The 20,032-nt window shown below is 42.6% G+C and overlaps 1 protein-coding gene across 1 annotated transcript in view; it reads right to left on the bottom strand.

Annotated features, from left to right (window-relative positions):
* LOC132406560 (complement C3-like) overlaps positions 1 to 20,032 on the bottom strand; it is a 277,413-nt gene that overhangs the window by 201,363 nt on the left and 56,018 nt on the right. The window contains exons 10-12 of the mRNA XM_059992384.1: positions 12,136 to 12,251; positions 11,897 to 12,037; positions 8,070 to 8,282 (exon numbers count right to left, since the gene is read on the bottom strand). Of these exons, the coding sequence (XP_059848367.1) occupies positions 8,070 to 8,282; positions 11,897 to 12,037; positions 12,136 to 12,251 (470 nt within the window). The remainder of the gene's footprint in view (positions 1 to 8,069; positions 8,283 to 11,896; positions 12,038 to 12,135; positions 12,252 to 20,032) is intronic.

The raw sequence follows: 20,032 nt of genomic DNA, 5'->3' as shown, positions 1-20,032 counted from the left end.
GCCGTTGCCGGCAGCCCATTCCACATGCTCACCACTCTCTGAGTGAAAATCATACCCCTGACATCTCCTCTGTACCTACTCCCCAGCACCTTAAACCTATGTCCTCTTGTGGCAACCATTTCAGCCCTGGGAAAAAGCCTCTGACAATCCACACAATCAATGCCTCTCATCATCTTATACACGTCTATCAGGTCACCTCTCATCTTCTGTCACTTCAAGAAGAAAAGGCAGAGTTCACTCAACCTGCTTTCATAAGGCATGCTCCCCAATCCAGGCAACATCCATGTAAATCTCCTCTGCACCCTTTCTATGGCTTCCACATCCTTCCTGTAGTGAGGCGACCAGAACTGAGCACAGTACTCCAAGTGGGGTCTGACCAGGATCCTATATATCTGCAACACTACCTCTCAGGCTTCCAAATTTAATTCCACGATTGATGAAGGCCAATACACATATCGCCTTCTTAACCACTGGGTCAGCCTGCGTAGCTGCATTGAGCGTCCTATTGACTCGGACCCCATGATCCCTCTGCTCCTCCACACTGCCAAGAGTCTTACCATTAATACTATATTCTGCCATCATATTTGACCTACAAAACTGAACCACTTCACACTTATCTGGGTTGAATTCCATCTGCCACTTCTTAGCCCATTTTTGCATTCTATCAATGTCCCACTCTACCGTCTGACAGAACTCCATACTATTCACAACACCTCCAACCTTTGTGTCATCAGCAAACTTATTAACCCATCCCTCCACTTCCTCATCCAGGTCATTTATAAATATCACAAATTGTACGGGTCCCAGAACAGATCCCTGAGGCACACCACTGGTCACTGACCTCCATGCAGAATATAACCCATCTACAACCACTCTTTACCTTCTGTGGGCAAGCCAGTTGTGGATCCACAAAGCAATGTCCCCTTGGATCCCATGCCTCCTTACTTTCTCAATAAGCCTTGCATGGGGTACTTTATCAAATACCTTGCTGAAATCCATATACACTATAGCAACAGCTCTTCCTTCATCCATGTGTTTAGGCTCATCCTCAAAACATTCAGTCAGGCTTGTAAGGCACAACCTGCCCTTGACAAAGCCATGTTGACTATTCCTAATCATATTATACCTCTCCAAATGTTCATAAATCCTGCCTGTAAGGATCTTCTCCATCAACTTGTGACCTGTACAAAATGGATGGGTTGCATGAATCCCAGAGGGATCAATATCCTGTCAAAGAGGTTTGCTAAGGCTACTGGGGAAAGTTTTAACTAGAATTGTTGGTGTGTGGGAACCAAACTGAAGAGACTGGGGAAGAGGAGGTTGGCTCACAATTAGAGAAAGCTTGTAGACAATGTGAAAGGGAAGATACGCAGGTGATAGAGAAGTGATGCGCTCAGACTGAAGGTTTGAGATGTGTCTGTTTTAACGCAAGGAGTGTTGTAAACAAAGTGGATGTGCTTAGAGCGTGGATCAGTACTGGGAGCTATGATGTGGTGGCCACTACAAAGACTTGGATGGCTCAGGGACAGGAACAGTTACTTCAAGTGCTGGGTTTTAGATATCAGAAAGGATGGAGGGTGAGGCAGAAGAGGTGGGGTCATGGCACTGTTGATCAGAGATAGTGTCGCAGCTGCAGAAAAGGTGGACGTCATGGAGGGATTGTCTATGGAATCTCTGTGGGTGGAGCTTAGGAACAGGAAGATATCAATAACTTTACTGGGTGTTTTTTATAGGCTGCCCAATAGTAACAGGGATATCAAGGAGCAGATAGGGAAACAGATCCTGGAAAGGTGTAGTAATAACAGAGTTGTCATGATGGGAGATTTTAATTTCCCAAATTTCGATTGGCATCTCCCTAGGGCAAGGGGTTTAGATGGGGTGAAGTTTGTTAGGTGTGTTCAGGAAGGTTTCTTGACACAATATGTAGATAAGCCTACAAGAGGAGAGGCTGTACTTGATTTGGTGTTGGGAAATGAACCTGGTCAGGTGTCAGATCTCTCAGTGGGAGATAGTGATCATAATTCTGTCTCCTGTACAATAACATTGGAGAGAGATAGGAACAGCTATCTCAGTTAGAAAAGCATTTAATTAGAGTAAGGGGAATTATGAGGCTATCAGGCAGGAAATTGGAGGCTTAAATTGGAAACAGATATTCTCAGGGAAAAGTATGGAAGAAATGTGGCAAATGTGGGGATATTTGTGTGGAGTTCTGTATAGGTATGTCCAATGAGACAGGGAAATTATGATAGGGTACAGGAATCGTGGTGTACAAAGGCTGTAATAAATCTATTCAAGTAGAAAAGAAAAACTTACAAAGGTTCAGAGAGCTTGGCAATGTTAGAGATCTAGAAGGTTATAAGGCTAATAGGAAGGAGCTTAAAAAAGAAATTAGGAAATCCAGAAGGGGCCATGAGAAGTCCTTGGCAGGCACGATTAAGGAAAACCCCAAGGCATTCTACAAGTATGTGAATAGCAAACAGATAAGATGTGAAAGAATAGGACCTATCAAGTGTGACAGTGGGAAAAGGTGTATGGAACCGGAGGAAATAGCAGAGGTACTTAATGAATACTCTACTTCTGTATTCACTCTGGAAAAGGATCTTGGTGATTGTAGTGATGACTTGCAGCAGACTGTAAAGCTTGAGCATGTAGATATTAAGAAAGAGGATGTGCTGGAGCTTATGGAAAGCATCAAGTTGGATAAGTCGCCAGGACCGGATGTGATGTACCCCAGGCGGGGGTAAGGGAGGAGATTGCTGATCCTCTGGTGATGATCATTGCATCATCAATTGGGACGGGAGTGGTTCCGGAGGATTGGAGGGTTGCGGATGTTGTTCCTTTATTCAAGAAAGGGAGTAGCGAAACCCCAGGAAATTATAAACCAGTGAGTCTTAGCTCAGTGGTTGGTAAGCTGATGGAGAAGATCCCGAGAGGCAGGATTTATGAACACTTGAGAGATATAATATGATTAGGAGTAGTCAGCATGGCTTTGTCAAGGACAGGTCATGCCTTATAAGCCTGATTGAATTTTTTAAGGATGTGACTAAACACATTGATGAAGGAAGAGCAGTAGATGTAGTGTATATAGATTTTAGCAAGGCATTTGATAAGGTACCCCATGCAAGGCTTATTGAGAAAGTAAGGAGGCATGGGATCCAAGGGGACATTGCTTTGTGGATCCAGAACTGGCTTGCCCACAGAAAGCAAAGAGTGGCTGTAGACAGGTCATATTCTGCATGGAAGTCGGTTAGCAGTGGAGTGCCTCAGGGATCTGTTCTGGGACCCTTACTCTTGGTAAATTTTATAAATGACCTGGATGAGGAAGTGGAGGGATGGGTTAGTAAGAGTGCTGATGACACAAAAGTTGGAGGTGTTGTGGATAATGTGGAGGACTGTCAGAGGTTACAGTGGGACATTAATAGGATGCAAAACTGGGCTGAGAAGTGGCAGATGGAGTTCAACCCAGCTAAGTGTGAAGTGGTTCTTTTTGGTAGGTCAAATATGATGGCAGAACATTGTATTAATGGTAAGACTCTTGGCAGTGTGGAGGAGCAGAGGGATCTTGGGGTCTGAGTCCATAGGACACTCAAAGCAGCTGCGCAGGTTGACTCAGTGGTTAAGAAGGCGTACGGTGTATTGGCCTTCATTAATCACGGAATTTAATTTAAGAGCCGAGAGGTAATGTTGCAGCTATATAAGACCCTGGCCAGACCCCACTTGGAGCGCTGTGCTCATTTCTGGTTGCCTCACTACAGGAAGGATGTGGAAGCCATAGGAAGGGTGCAGAGGAGATTTACAAGGATGTGGCCTGGTGGGGAGAATGCCTTATGAGAATAGGGTGAGTGAACTTGGCCTTTTCTCCTTGGAGAGAAGGAGGATGAGAGTTGACCTCATAGAGGTGTATAAGATTATGAGAGGCATTGATCACGCAGATCATAAGTGGCTTTTTCCTAGGGCTGAAATGATTGCCACAAGAGGACAAAGGTTTAAGGTGCTGGAGAGTAGGTACAGAGGAGATGTCAGGGGTAAGTTTTTTACTCATAGAGTGGTGAGTGTGTGGAATGGGTTGCCGGCAACGATGGTGGAGGCGGATACGATATGATCTTTTAAGAGACTTTTAGATCGGTACATGGAACTTAGTAAAGTAGAGGGCTATAGGTAAGCCTAGTAATTTCTAAGGTAGGGACATGTTTGGCACAACTTTGTGGGCTGAAGGGGGCTGTATTGTGCTGTAGGTTTTCTATGTTTCTATGTTTCTAACTTACCAACCACTGCAGTAAGACTCACTGGTCTATAATTTCCTGGGGTATTTCTACTTCCTTTCCTGAATAAATGAACAACATCCGCAACCCTCCAATCTTCTGGAACCTCTCCTGTCTCCATTGATGATGCAAAGATCATGCCAGATGCTCAGTAATCTCCTCCCTCATCTCCCACAGTAGTCTGGGGTACATTACATCTGGTCCCAGCAACTTATCCAACTTGATGCTTTCCCAAAGCTCCAGCACATCCTCTATCTTAATATCTACATGCTCAAGCTTTTCAGTCCACTGCAAGTCATCACTACAATCACCAAGATCCTTTTCCATAGTGAATACTGAAGGAAAGTATTCATTAAGTACCTCTGCAATTTCCGCCAGTTCCATACACCCTTTCCCACTGTCACAATTGATAGGTCCTATTCTTTCATGTCTTATCCTCTTGCTCTTCATATACTTGTAGAATGTCGTGGGGTTTTCCTTAATCCTACCCACCAAGGCCTTCTCATGGACCCTTCTGGCTCTCCTAATTTCCTTCTTAAGCTCCTTCCTGTTAGCCTTATAATCATCTAGATCTCTAATATTAACTAGTTCTCATAATCTTTTGTAAGCTTTTCTTTTCTTCTTGACTAGATTTATTACAGCCCTTGTACACCATGGTTTTTCTACCCTACCGTAACTTCCCTGTCTCATTGGAACATATCTATGCAGAATTCCACACAAGTATCCCCTGAATTTACGTCAGTTCATTGCTGCCAGCTCTCAGCGTACCCAGGCAATTTTTCCAAACAGCAGGCCTCTGGATTCCTGTTGTCCTTACCAGTCCCTGGATGCCCTTGGTTGCTCATCATCATGGATTTAATCATGGTTTTGCCATCTCCAATGGGGACACAGTGACCGTGACAGTGCTGGACCAGTTCTCCAAGATGACCCAGTTCATTGCCCTTCCCATGCTCCTGTTAGCTGCTGAGACATGAACCTTGTTCTCCATCATGTACAGTAGTTCACCGTGGACAGACTGTGCATTACCTAGTCGACAGAGAAGTGGACAGGAGAGGTCTTGGGTGTCATCCAGTTACATCTTGAATCCACCATTCATTGATGCGTTCCACCGGAGCCATCCAGATTGTCCTGACCCATCAGGGGACAGCGTGAGGAGTTTTGTCCATTCAGGCCTGCACATACTGGTACCTCTCAACCTCCACCCAGCTAATAGAATTTACCTGCCACTCATTCCAGACTCAGCACCTGCAGCCTATTTACTCCCAGTGTTCAGCTACAGTCCTTGTTCCCTCATTGAACCAATCATCCTTAACCAGTTGCTCCTCACCTTGACTCTCCCTAACCTTTACCTTGTTGACTGTTGTGTTTAGTTTCTGTTTTCTCTTGTTTGTGTGACTCCTTATGGCTTGTTAGTTCACATTCCAAAGTGTTGTTTATTGCTCAATGGTCTCTACTGCTCCACTTCTGGCTGAAGCCTCCTCTATGTTCCCTGACAAAGGCAATCATTCAACAGTGGGATAGAAGCTGCCCCTGTGACTAGTAGTACACAATTTCAGGCTTTTGTACTCTCTGCCAATGGTTGAGAAAAGAAGAGAGAATGTCCAGGGATGTGTGGGATCTTTGATTATACTGGGTCCTCTACTGATACAGCTGATGCAGGAAGAGGTGCAGATAGAGCCCAAAAATGGGAGACTTGTTTTCATGAGCTAGGCTGTATCCACACCTCCTGTAGCTTCTTGCCCAAGGAATTTCAACTGAAAAATTGAAACCAAATTTAAAGTTGGCATTAGAGGTAGTCATGAAACCCCTTGAACCAGTTCTGCAGCTGAGTTAGATCATGGGTGATTGGTATTTCATCCTTACCTACCTATCCTTTCTAACTCTATGACTGGCAATGTGTGCCTCAATCGTAACAACAAAACTAAGAGATAGATTGCCAAAGAGTAGGAATATTATCAGAATATGTTACAGGATTTTGGGTACATAGGTCAGCACAGCATAGATAGTGAGCTTCCCAGCATTTAGCTGGGACACAGTTGGATAGGATTTATCAGTCCATCTGAGGTACACACAATACCTCAGTGGATCAGGTAGCATTTATGGAAATTCAATGACTCAGGTCAAAGTACTTTATCTGGAAGGCAGTCTCTTGCATCTTCATATTGATACCATTCATTTGAACACCTTTGAAAATTCTTAATGTAATTCACAAAAACTTTGGAATTCACATTTTCCCCTACTAACTCTAGTGTGAGACTAAACAATTATGAGGCAGACTACACATTCCATCTTATGATGAAAGACTGCTGCAACAATATTCAGCAGCATTATTTTCAACAGTCACCTTCCTCAGCCCTCTGCTTCTTCATTATCCATCCCCTGTCCGTACTCTTCCAACCATAACACCCTGGGAAAGGTTTCATTGCTAACATAATGGTCTTTCTGTAGAAGCAGTGTATGGGTTATGGTTAGAGATAACAGATGCTTTGGAATGTGAGCTGGGTCTTTTAGATCCTCAGTCGGACAATGAGATCGACTGCAGATCTGTGAATTAAACTCCAACTGGTGCACATTGTACTGTTTAATTATAACCAGTCCTTCTTGTTTTTTTCATTTTTTTCTTTACTAACTCTTTAGTTAAGATTCATGAATATAATCCTTTAATCATATGCTGTGTGCTGTCTGTTATTTCTTGGCACTAATTTGTAAGAGGTTAGCAAATTACACAGCATCCACACAAACTGGGTGGGAGAGCCATCTCAATCTCACGGGTTTGGTGGGACCGGAGCAGGTTTTCACAACTATCATGGTACTTCCCACCTATCCCACACCTACTCCCTCTCTCCACACACCCTTCCCCCTCAGTCTACAGCCTCTGTAACTTGCATAATGATGGTAAGATTGCAAAGCAACATATACAGTACACACTTGTTCACAATTGTTCATGAAAGCTTAGTTTGCATTGCAGAAGACCTTGGTCCTCAGTATTTTAGAGAGTCTTATCTCTGATAATTAATTAACTAAAATACTTACCTTTGCCTTTGCTATCTGGGAATGCAGGCAGCATTTATCCCATGGTTAATCTAGGAATGCATTATGTGGTCAGATTACATTATTGTTGGAGTGACTTTACTGTGTTGCATTTTGGTAGTTCTATCTTGACTGAAGTTTTCCTTAATTTTCATAATAGTGAAGCAATCTAAAATTCATCAACCAATATGAACCAACATATACTAACTTATAATGGAACCCAGCTAAACAAAACACTGATTTATTTTGTTTTTCAATTCTTATTTTCATGATCGCAATCCATCACAATCTCTGCAATATTCTCTTGTTCTCTGAACCTCTAAAACATCCACACATCCCCCAATTCTGGCCTCATACTTCACCAAAGTAGCCAGCCAGTGGTGTAGTGGCATCAGTACTGGAATTTACTGGTCTAGGGTTCTAATCTGGCCGGCTCCTTGCATACTTCCCACCTGTTCAGGGTTGAGCATTGAGTTAGCAACTCAACTTCACAAAAAAAAAACAAATACTCTGGAAATAAGAAAAAAAACACCCGATGCACCAAAAGGTGTGAAAATGAATAACAATTCATCAACAGATTAAAACACTTCACCATTCATTCCTTCCATAAAATTTAGCTTATAATACAAGGGTTTTCCAAATACCTTCTAGACTCAATGGAGATTTAAAAAAAATTAATAACTATCTTATTACTTTAATTTACGTTTATAAATACTTGCTGCTACTTTCACAAAATGAATACCAATGTAAGGTATGACAAGTGTGCAGAAAACATACCAAGTAGGTGAAGTATTTTATTTGTTCCTGGACTTGTGGATTGTCATTTCGGGGGTACAGACTAACCAATAAATCTTCACCTGGACTTAAATCTGTTGTTGGAATACTAATGTGCAAGTAGTTTATTGAACCATGTTGTGTCCTATAAGGCTCTGCAGTTATCCATGCAGATGCCTGTCGATTGCTGGGAGTATCAGGAACTTCTGTTAAAACCTGTAAGCAGAAAGACAAAGGGGAGAAGTAAATTCCAACTGCTGAGCACATGTTGATCTTCCACCACCTTAAAAATGCAGTATACTTCATTTTATAAAGTGAATTAGTAAATGAAACGTTAAGTTTCTTAATTCATTTACTAATTCATCAGTTGGTGGACAGTGGGAGCAACCAAAGTTGTAATTGTTTGTCCTTTATGTCTTTTTTACAATATCAAGATGCTACTGAATATTAAGAAAATTATGTAGTACGGGTCTACTCCATCAGAGAGCTGCTTGGTAGTGGAGGAGCTGGACTTATTGTATACTGTTGTTGTGTTATTGCCTGGACTTGTAACATACTGTTGTTGTGCCAAAGCGGTGCATGGTCAAACAAGTGGAGTGAATGATTGTCTTGGCCATTTTTTTGTGATTGAAAGACCCTGTTGGACATTGGCAATGTAGAAAACTGAACTGGTTCATTAGCAAGACTGGATATGGGGGAGCTGCATTGCCTCAGTTATAGCACAGACTAGGGTCTCATGCCCCAGAGGCTGTCTTTTGTAGCTGTCCAGGGGAATAGACACTTAAGCAGTACAAGAGAGAAAAGAGACCTCTATGGGTTTGCTAGAATCTGTACTGGGTTGGGGACGGGCTAGTCCCATCAGTGCTGCTTCTAGTGTTCACTCCGTGCTGCTCTCCAGAGTTTGTTTTGTGGAAGAACAAACTGGACCAGGACCATGAATGTGGATTGGGTGGTGAAGAAAGCTTTTGGTATGCTGGCTTTTATAAATCAAGCTTTGAGTATAGGAGTTGGAATGTAATGTTAAAATTGTACAAGGCATTGGTGAGGCCAAATTTGGAGTATTGTGTACAGTTCTGGTCACTGAACTATAGGAAAGATGTCAACAAAGTAGAGAGAGTACAGAGGAGATTTACTAGAATGTTACCTGGGTTTCAGCACCTAAGTTACAGAGAAAAGTTGAACAAGTTAGGTCTTTATTCTTTGGACCATAGAAGGTTGAGGGGGAACTTGATAGAGGTATTTAAAATTATGAGGGGTTAGATAGAGTTGACGTGGATAGGCTTTTTTCCATTATTAGGGGAGATTCAAACAAGAGGACATGAGTTGAGAGCTAAGGGGCAAAGGTTTAGGGGTAACACAAGGGGGAACTTCTTTACTCAAAGAGTGGTAGCTGTGTGGAACGAGCTTCCAATAGAAGTAGTAGAGGCAGGTTCAATATTGTCATTTAAAAAAAATTGAATGGGTATATGGACAGGAAAGGAATGGAGGGTTATGGACTGAGTACAAGTCAGTGGGACTAGGTGAGAGTAAGCGTTCAGCACTGACCAGAAGGGCCGAAATGGCCTGTTTCCGTGCTGTAATTGTTATATAGTTATATGGTTATATTGGATAACATTCCATGCACCATCTATCTACAGGGCATGGAACTCGGGAGCAGGCTATATTATTTGTTTTTTTGACTGTATGTTTTTCTGTTATTGTAAGCTGTTAGGGAGTTTCTTTTTCCACACAAGACTCAGACCCAGGTATTTGTTAGGAGACTTTATTTACATGACATGGGAAGCCGTCCCTTGGGAGAGCAATGACTTTGCTTACAATCACTACACGCACCCTCTTTATGGTTGATTCTAATGGATATAGTTTGATCAATGTTTCTATATTTGGTATTGTTCTAAGCAAGCTAGAAGGAAAAACATCTAAGTCATGTAGCCTTGTAGTGTACAGCTGTAGGCTAGAGAGCAATACCCCATAGTCTTATGTCTATAGCAGTATGCTAAAGGGCAACACCAGAGACAACCTCACTCTGTAAAGCAGTATGCCTGATGGCAGCACCATGATTTCCTGCTGATCCAGGAAGCAATACAGACCCCCACTTCTATTGTCTCACAAAGGTGATCCATTTGCCAAAATCATCCACATAACCCTATATGTGTGCTATGTGCTATATGTGCAATGTGCTGTGTGCTGTTAGTAATGAGTTTTGCATCTTGCCCAGAGGAACACTTTTATTTGGCTATATTCATGTATGGTTGAATGATAAGTAAACTTGAATGTGAACTTGAATTGAAACCTATGATGTTTCTCTTCCTATTGTATTGGCTGAAATCAATAACTAGTCTCTGATAAATGATTTTACTGCAAGTGGGGATTTTAGAACCTGTTAGCTGTTAATCATTTATAACTAGATATGGTAGGATCACAGAACTTCAAAACATTGAAGTCTGCTTATCATTGTTGATTGTCAGCAATTTTTGCTGGTTACCACAACTGCAGATACTGCCCTAAAGAGTTTAACACACACGTAGTCATCTATTGTAGCTTCACTAGTTCAAGTTTTTAACTGTTCCTGAGGTGCCCTTCTGCACATCTCATTGAACCAGGGTTAATTCTCTGGCTTGATACTGAGAGGTATGCCAAACCAAGAAGTTACAGTTTGGATCTCCCAGTGGCCATACATTTTAATTCCACATCCCATTCCCATTCTGATATGTCTATCCATGGCCTCCTCTATTGTCAAAATGAATCCAAACTCAGGTTGGAGGAACAACACCTTATATACTGGTTGGGTAGCATCCAACCTGATGGCATGAACATTGACTTCTCTAACTTCCGTTAATGCCCCTCCTCCCCTTCTTACCCCATCCCTATTTAGCTATTTGCCTGTTCTCCATCTCCCTCTGGTGCTCCCCCCACTCCTTTCTTTCTCCTGAGGCCTCCTGTCCCATGATCCTTTCCCTTCTGCAGCTCTGTATCACTTTTGCCAATCACCTTTCGAGCTCTTAGCTTCATCCCACCCCCTCCGGTCTACTCCTATCATTTTGCATTTCCCCTCCCCCCACTACTTTCAAATCTCTTACTATCTTTCCTTTCAGTTAGTCCTGACGAAGGGTCTCGGCCCGAAATGTCGATAGTGCTTCTCCTATAGATGCTGCCTAGCCTGCTGTGTTCCACCAGCATTTTGTGTGAGTTACAGTTTGTGGTGGTGTGCATTTGTGTTTTTGAAAATGGTCTACTGTACCTCACAGGTACGTAGTTTTGAATTCCAAATATATTGTTACAAACAATAAAATATAAATGGTTGCTTTATTGTTCCATGTATGGGAACCCAAATACACCTGAAAAGTGTTTAATAATATTATGTAAGTAACTCATTCAAATACATGCTAATTTGAAATAATTATGCTCTTTTAAGTTATTGTGAAAATTGGCTGTTCAGTTTCACTACAGTTTGCTTTGTCTGAAGAGAACATCAGTAGAAGATATAACAGGGATTTTCTAAATCAGATAAATTTTAACAAAGTAAGAGTTATCAGCGAGGAGTGCCAATAAACAAAGAACAGATGTGTAACATAACTAGTGGAAAATACAGTTGGAGAAAATACTGGTGGAGAATACAGTTATGATCTGGAATATACAGCTTGCAAGGAAGGTGGAAGCCATTTCAACAGTAACTTTCGAAAGGAAATTGGATAAATATTTGAAGGAAAGGAAAGGACTGCAGTGAAAAGGGAGTGGTAATAATTGAAAGAGCCAGCTCAAGCACAACAGGAAAAAGACCTGCACTTTGTTATTTCATTCTATGAATGCATATGAAATAGCTTATTTCTTACTTGTTTTCGTAAGATATTTGGCTCTCCTTGTGTATTTATAGTCAATTTAGCAATTCCATCAGCATGAGTTTTCGAACTGACATCATCCACCTTCACAGGAACATTATTGGCAGGGGAGCCATCAGGATTAGTTACGTAGACCTTGGGTAACAAAGAACAAGAGAATGATTGAGCAAAGATGTACCATGAAGTTATAGAAAGGGCAGAGAGTGAGATGAAGAAAATGGGAACAACTGTACCATCATTTCAAAGGGCATCCCAGGCTTGTAATACTTAGACGTTTTGGTGAACAAGATTGTATATGGGCTGACAACTATTTTTATACCAGTTTTTTCTGCTTCCACAAGGTCAGTGCCTGTGATGGAAAAAGAGAAATGAAAAACATATAAAATAATATGAGAGATATTTTACACAACTGCATATGTCGAGGAAATACGTTCTGGGCTTGCTAGAATTGCAATAGCAGCATAAGAATACATATATTTTAATTTGCTTATGGAAGCCTTTGCAAAATAATGCCTAGATTCAATGGAATATTTTGCATTAATAATAATCTGTACCCCAGATTGAAAGCATTAAGAAGACATGATGTGCTCCATTATTCCTGTGGGGCATTGATTCTCACATAAAGGTGCTGGAAATTCTGATGAATATTTTCAATGACAATATTGGTGCAGTTCACTCTGTTCCAGAATTTCTAAAAGAGGTCCCAACACTCTGTGAGATGAGCAGTTAGATTAAATTATTTTAAAATGTTCCCGATATGATATGCACCCGACTGCAGCAGCTTCCGGATTTAAATGAATTGATTCTCCATAATATGGATAGTTGACTTGGCTCCTTTAAAGACTCAGGCTCACACCGCTAACTGGCGACCATATTTTGGCACCAGAATTTCAATATTTAAAGAGCACCTTAACTGAGGTTCAGTCCTCCGTCGTCAGCTCTGCTTTGGATTCTCCTCCAGCATCTAGTTTAGAACCCTATCCTCATTTCAGCCTTGCATTGTGTGTCAATTTGAGTTTTGGATACTCCAGCACTTGTCTGCTAAATATCCTCGCCTAGGTCTCTCGTCACAGTACGATTGAGCCTAACATGGATTGAGCAGGGTATTGGAGCCTCTCATCAGCTGTGGTCAGCCACAGTGAGAAAATTTCAATACAGAGCTGGGAGGTACAACACCACTAGACTGCCATGCACCAACTGTCATTAGGAGGAAGCCAAAATCATTCAGGTGATGCTGTTGATCACTCTGCGGAGTCAGTCAATCTCCTGATCCCAGAGAGATTCAGTAGTGACCTGGGCTCTTGCCAAACCTCATCACTCAGTGTTCATTGATGTTTAAACTCCAGCCATCCTGAATCCCTGTGGTGTGCGGAAAAGTAACCTTCATGATCTCTCACCTGACCAGGAAAGCCCAGGCTTGAGCCATCATGCGTTGGGAATGTCGGCCAGAGGTCAGCTCTGATTTGGAAGAATTCATGAACGCCTTGAAGAGAGTGTTCCATCATCCTTCCAGAGCTAACAGAGCCTCAGATCATCTGATGAAGCTACATCAGCTTAGTTGATTAGCAAATGACTATGCTATTAAGTTTGGACTTTGGCTGAGGAGCATGTGTGGAATGAGAAGGCTAACTACTCTGTACTGCCATGGATCTGTTGCAAATTAAAGGATGTTGGTAGAGGACATAGAGGCTCTGATTGTTCAGTCCATCTGCCTCATTAATTGCCTGGTGGAGTGAAAGTGGAACTACCTCAGGTGGTCAAGGAGGGATAGCCCAAGCCCAGCCTCAATGCATTACAGTTCCACCTCCCAACCCTGGACAATGATCAGCCCATCTGCACAAAATCCTGCCAAACCAATGTAAATTGACTGATGAGGCAAGTCAAGGACAGTATAAAAATAGAAGAGAAGTATAACATATCAAAGATGAGTGGGAAGTCAGAGGATTGGGAAACTTTTAAAGAGCAACAGAAGATAACTAAAAATGCAATACTGGGAGAAAAGATGAGGTACAAAGGTAAGCTAGCCAAGAATATAAAGGAGGATAGTAAAAGCTTCTTTCGGTATGTGAAGAGGAAAAAATTAGTTAAGACCAAAATTGGGTCCTTGAAGGTAGAAATGGGTGAATTTATTATGGGGTACAAGGAAATGGCAGACAAGTTGAACAGGTACTTTGGATTTGTCTTTACTGGGGAAGACACAGACAATCTCCCAGATGTAATAGAGGCCAGAGGACCTAGGGTAATGGAGGAACTGAAGGAAATACACATTAGGCAGAAAATGGTGTTGGGTAGACTGATGGGACTGAAGGCTGATAAATGCCCTGGGCCTGATGGTCTGCATCCCAGGGTACTTAATGAGGTTGCTCTAGAAATCATGGACACATTGGTAATCATTTTCCAATGTTCTATAGATTCAGGATCAGTTCCTGAATTGAATCTTATTGAATTTTTTGAAGAAGTTACGAGGAATGTTGACGAGGGTAAGGCAGTGGATGTAGTCTATATGGACTTCAGCAAAGCCTTTGACAAAGTTCCACATGGAAGGTTAGTTAAGAAGGTTCAGTCGTTAGGTATTAATGCTGGAGTAATAAAATGGATTCAACAGTGGCTAGATGGGAGATGCCAGAGAGTAGTGGTGGATAATTGTTTATCGGGATGGAGGCCGGTGACTAGCGGGGTGCCTCAGGGATCTGTTTTGGGCCCAATGTTGTTTGTAATATACATAAATGATCTGGATGATGGGGTGGTAAATTGGATTAGTAAGTATGCCGATGATACTAAGGTAGGAGGTGTTGTGGATAATGAGGTGGATTTTCAAAGCTTGCAGGGAGATTTATGCCGGTTAGAAGAATGGGCTGAATGTTGGCAGATGGAGTTTAATGCTGAGAAGTGTGAGGTTCTACATTTTGGCAGGAATAATCCAAATAGAACATACAGAGTAAATGGTAGGGCATTGAGGAATGCAGAGGAACAGAGAGATCTAGGAATAACTGTGCATAGTTCCCTGAAAGTGGAGTCTCATGTAGATAGGGTGGTGAAGAGGGCTTTTGGAACGCTGGCCTTTATAAATCAAAGCATTGAGTACAGAAGTTGGGATGTAATGCTAAAGTTGTACAAGGCATTGGTAAGGCCAAATTTGGAATATTGTGTGCAGTTCTGGTCACCGAATTATAGGAAAGATATCAATAAATTAGAGAGAGTGCAGAGACGATTTACTAGGATGTTACCTGGGTTTCAGCAATTAAGTTACAGAGAAAGGTTGAACAAATTAGGTCTCTATTCATTGGAGCGTAGAAGGTTGAGGGGGGATTTGATCGAGGTATTTAAAATTTTGAGAGGGATAGATAGAGTTGACGTGAACAGGCTGTTTCCATTGAGAGTAGGGGAGATTCAAACTAGAGGACATGATTTGAGAGTTAGGGGGCAGAAGTTTAAGGGAAACACGAGGGGGTATTTCTTTACTCAAAGAGTGATAGCTGTGTGGAATGAGCTTCCTGTAGAAGAAGTAGAGGCCAGTTCAGTTGTGTCATTTAAGGTAAAATTGGATAGGTATATGGACAGGAAAGGAGTGGAGGGTTATGGGCTGAGTGCGGGTAGGTGGGACTAGGTGAGATTAAGGGTTCGGCACGGACTAGGAGGGCCAAGATGGCCTGTTTCTGTGCTGTGATTGTTATCTGGTTATATGGTTATATGGTTCCTGAGGATTGGAGGGAAGCTAATGTTATCCCACTTTTTAAAAAAGGAGGGAGAGAGAAAACATGGAATTATAGACCAGTTAGCCTGACATCAGTGGTGGGGAAGATGCTGGAGTCAATTATAAAAGATGAAATAGCGGCACATTTGGATAGCCGTAACAGGAACGGTTCAAGTCAGCATGGATTTACGAAGTGTAAATCATGCTTGACTAATCTTCTGGAATTTTTTGAGGATGTAATTATGAAGATGGACAAGGGAGAGCCAGTGGATGTAGTGTACCTCGACTTTCAGAAATCCTTTGATAAGGTCCCACATAGGAGATTAGTGGGCAAAGCTAGAGCACATGTTATTGGGGGTAGGGTAGTGACATGGATAGAAAATTGGTTGGCAGAGAGGAAAGAAAGAGTAGGGATTAATGGGTCCTTTTCAGAATGGCAGGCAGTGACTAGTGGGGTACTGCAAGGCTTGGTGCTGGCACTGCAGCTATTTACAATATACATTAATAATTTAGATGATGGGATTAAAAGTAACATTAGCAAATTTGCAGATGACACAAAGCTGGATGGCAGTATGAAGTATGGGGAGGATATTAGGAGAATGCAGGGTGACATGAACAGGTTGGGTGAGTGGGCAGAGGCATGGCAGGTGCAGTTTAATGTGGATGAATGTGAGGTTGTCCACTTTGGTGGCAAGAACAGGAAGGCAGATTACTATCTGAATGGTGTCAAGTTAGGAAAAGGGGAAGTACAATGAGATCTGGGTGTCCTTGTTCATCAGTCACTGAAAGTAAGCATGCAGGTACCGCAGGCAATGAAGAAAGCTAATGGCATGTTGGCCTTCATAACAAGGGGAGTTGAATATAGGAGCAAAGAGGTCCTTCTGTAGTTGTACAGGGCGCTGGTGAGACCACACCTGGGGTATTGTGTTCAGTTTTGGTCTCCAAATTTGAGGAAGGACATTCTTGCTATTGATGGAGTGCAGCATAGCCTCAAGAGGTTAATTCCCAGGATGGCGGGACTGTCATATGTTGAAAGATTGGAGCGACTGGGCTTGTATACACTGGAATTTACAAGGATGAGAGGGGATCTGATTGAAACATAGAAGATTATTAAGGGATTGGACACGCTAGAGGCAGGAAGCATATTCCCGATGTTAGGGGAGTCCAGAACCAGAGGCCACAGTTTAAGAATAAGGGGTAGGCCATTTAGAACAGAGTTGAGGAAAAACTTCTTCACCCAGAGAGTTGTGGATCTACAGAATGCTCTGCTCAGAAGGCAGTGGAGGCCAAATCTCTGGGTGATTTCAAAAAAGAGTTAGATAGAGTTCTTAAAGACAGCAGAGTCAAGAGATATGGGGAAAAGGCAGGAACAGGGTACTGATTATGGATGATCAGCCATGATCACATTGAATGGCAGTGTTGGCTCAAAGGGCCAAATGGCCTACTCCTGCACCTATTATCTATTATCTATTGTCAAATTGGCTGCAAAAGACTCTCCACCAATGAGAAGTCCTGGTATCGGAGTCAAGGTTGCTGCTATTACTGCAGGAAAGCAGGTCACCTGCGTGCCAAAAGTCTGAACCTGCAACCATCTAAGACAGTTAAGACTGTCCTGTGTCAGGAGGATAGTGAAGGTAGCAGCCAATACTCCCAACTCCACTGATTCTGGTGTCATGCTGAAGACAGGGATCTCCTGGGGAAGACCCAGTGAGAGGTGAATGCCTCTGTGAAATTTGGGGCAGCTGATAACTTCCTGGACTTGGGGTCTGCCTGTTGGCTCAACATACCACACAAGAGTTGAGTCAGCCTATGCCCACAACTGTCCTGGACGTCCTCTTGGGTCTAGGCAGATCCTGCGGCAGATATTGGTTTTGAAAATGAGGATAGGGAAACATGTGGAGAACATTTGTTTCCATATCATTGATTATTCTCACATATCCCTGATCTTCGAGCATAACCCTTCTATGAACTGGAAGCAAGGAAAAATCATTACATGGTCAAGTCTTTGCAAGAGGGAATGTTTTTGATTGGCCACAACCTTCCAATGTGAAACAAATCCAATGATTCCTGGGATTTGCCAACTTTGACAGAAAGTTCATCAAGAACTTCTGCACAGTGGTGGCTCTGTTGACAGCAATAAGAGATCTGCAGGCCCTTTTGTTTGGACTACCGAAGCAGACTCTGCATTTGCAGAACTTAAACAGTGCTTCACAACAGCTCGTATTTTGATTTCACCTAACCTGGACCTTCCCTTCTTCCTTCCATCATGGAGGAGAATGCCTCAGATGCCAGAGTCAGTACAGTGTTGTCTCAATGGACAACTTTGTACAATAAGCTGCAACTGTGTGTATTTTTCTTCAAGTGGCTATCCCTGACAGAGGTGAACTGTGAGAAGGGAAATAGAGAGTTGCTCGCAGTCAAGTTGGCACTGGCTTAAGGGGGCCAAGAACCCTTTTATTGTATGGACAGACCACAAACCCTGGCTTATATTTGCTGGCAAATCAACACATGTTCACAAAGCCCAGGTAGAAGGAGAGATTCCCAAGAATGACCTCCAGGTTGTCTGTTTCAAGTTCTGTCAGGTCTGAGGTACTTCAATAGGGACACATATCTAGAATGACTACTCATCCAGAAGTTGCCAAAACCCTTCAAGTTCATTAAGAGGAGATACTGGTGCCCAGGAGCTGCTAAAGAGGTCTGACAATATGTGCTGCCATGCGATGTATGCATCTGGAACAAGGGAACCCATAACCAACCTCAAGGGTTCTTTCACCTTCGACCTGTTCTACACAGACCATGGGCTCACATGTCCATGGACTTAGTCAGGAGTCTCCACCTTCCAAGGGGAAGACCATCATCATGATAATTGCAGGTCGGATTTCGAAAGCCTGCAAATTCATTGTGTTGGACAAACTACCGTCAGCAGCAGAGATGATGAGATTGTACTACAGGGCAATCTACAGGATCCACTGATTTCTGGTGAATATTGTGTCAGATCAGGGTCTATAACTTGTGTCATGTTTTTGGAGGGCGTTCTGATTGGAGATACAGCATTCTGCACATGTGAAGTCCCTGTTTGAATATCAATTTTGGTACTCCCCACCACTCGGAACTGAGCAGCAGGCCAAGTTTGGGGCTCCTAAGGCCAGAGATCTCATCCAACGCTGCAAGGAAAAGTAGACTAGGCAAGGGAGATTTCGTTGGTCTCTACCAAGAAAGGCTCAAATGAAAGCTAACCGCAAGAAAAAACATAGGTCAGCTTTACAGCCTTGGCAACGGGTCTGACTGTCTACTCAGGATTTGCTGTTGCAGGTGGAGTCTAGGAAATTGGTACCCAGGTTCATTGGACCCTTCAATGTTCTCAAGAAAGTAAACCCAGTGCCTTCCACATTGCAGCTCCCCAAGATCCTTGAGGTCAATCTCATTTTTCACATTTCCAAATTAAAACCTTTAGGCACCAGTCCTTTAGTCCAACTGCCACCCAGGTTTGTCGATGAGGAACAGGTCTTCACTGTAAAAAGAGTTCTGGATTCATGAACTGTTTGTGGTGTTTGGCAGTTTCTCGTGGACTGGGAAGGATTTTGACCCGAAGGATGGCGCTGATCCGGCATCTTGGATCCAGCTCTCATCCATGGCTACCATCATTGCCTTTTCGAACAGCCAGGGTCATCAGGAGTCAGACACTGGGGAGCGAGTCCTGTTACAATATGCACCCGACCATGTCAACTTCTGGGGTTTAGATGCTCCAGCTCTCCAGAATTTGTATAGCTGGTGTGGCCCCTTTAAAGATTCAGGTCCTCCCTGCTAATTGGCAGCCATGTTTTGGTGCCAGGCTTTTAATATTTGAAGAGTACCTGTACTGAGGCTTGGTGCTTAATTATCAATTTTGAATTCTCCTCTAGCAGCTAGTTTCAAACCCTGTTCTCGTTTCAACCTTGTATCCTGTCTCAATTCTAGTCTCAGATACTCCTGCAATTGGGTCCTAACCATGATCGCTAGGTCTCTCATCACAGTTCCATTTGTCACTGATTCCACCTGATCAACTAAGCATTTCTACTACTTCCACTTTATTTACAGAATCTCTGCTGTTTTGCTTCTGTAGGTCTAAACACTGTAGTTCTGCATCTGGACCAGTAACAAGGGACAACTTTTCTAAGCGTCAGAATGCTCTACAAGACTTATCATTATTCCTCACAGTCCATGATGAGTGTGCAAGTTTTAGTATGGGGTCCAGAGTGGATTTTAGAATTTTAATAGAATATAGGACATTAAACAGTATAGCACAATGTTGTGTCGACCTTTTAGTTTACTCTAAGATCAATCCAACCCTCCCATTCCACAGAGCTCTCCATTGTTCTTTCATTCGTTTACCAATCTAAGAGATTCTTAACTGTCCCTAATGTATCAGGCTCTCCCACCAAACCTGGCATGGTGTT

Source organism: Hypanus sabinus, chromosome 16, assembly GCF_030144855.1.
Source record: "Hypanus sabinus isolate sHypSab1 chromosome 16, sHypSab1.hap1, whole genome shotgun sequence".
In the NCBI taxonomy this organism is placed as follows: domain Eukaryota; kingdom Metazoa; phylum Chordata; class Chondrichthyes; order Myliobatiformes; family Dasyatidae; genus Hypanus; species Hypanus sabinus.
This window is presented reverse-complemented; position numbering and strand designations above follow the sequence as displayed.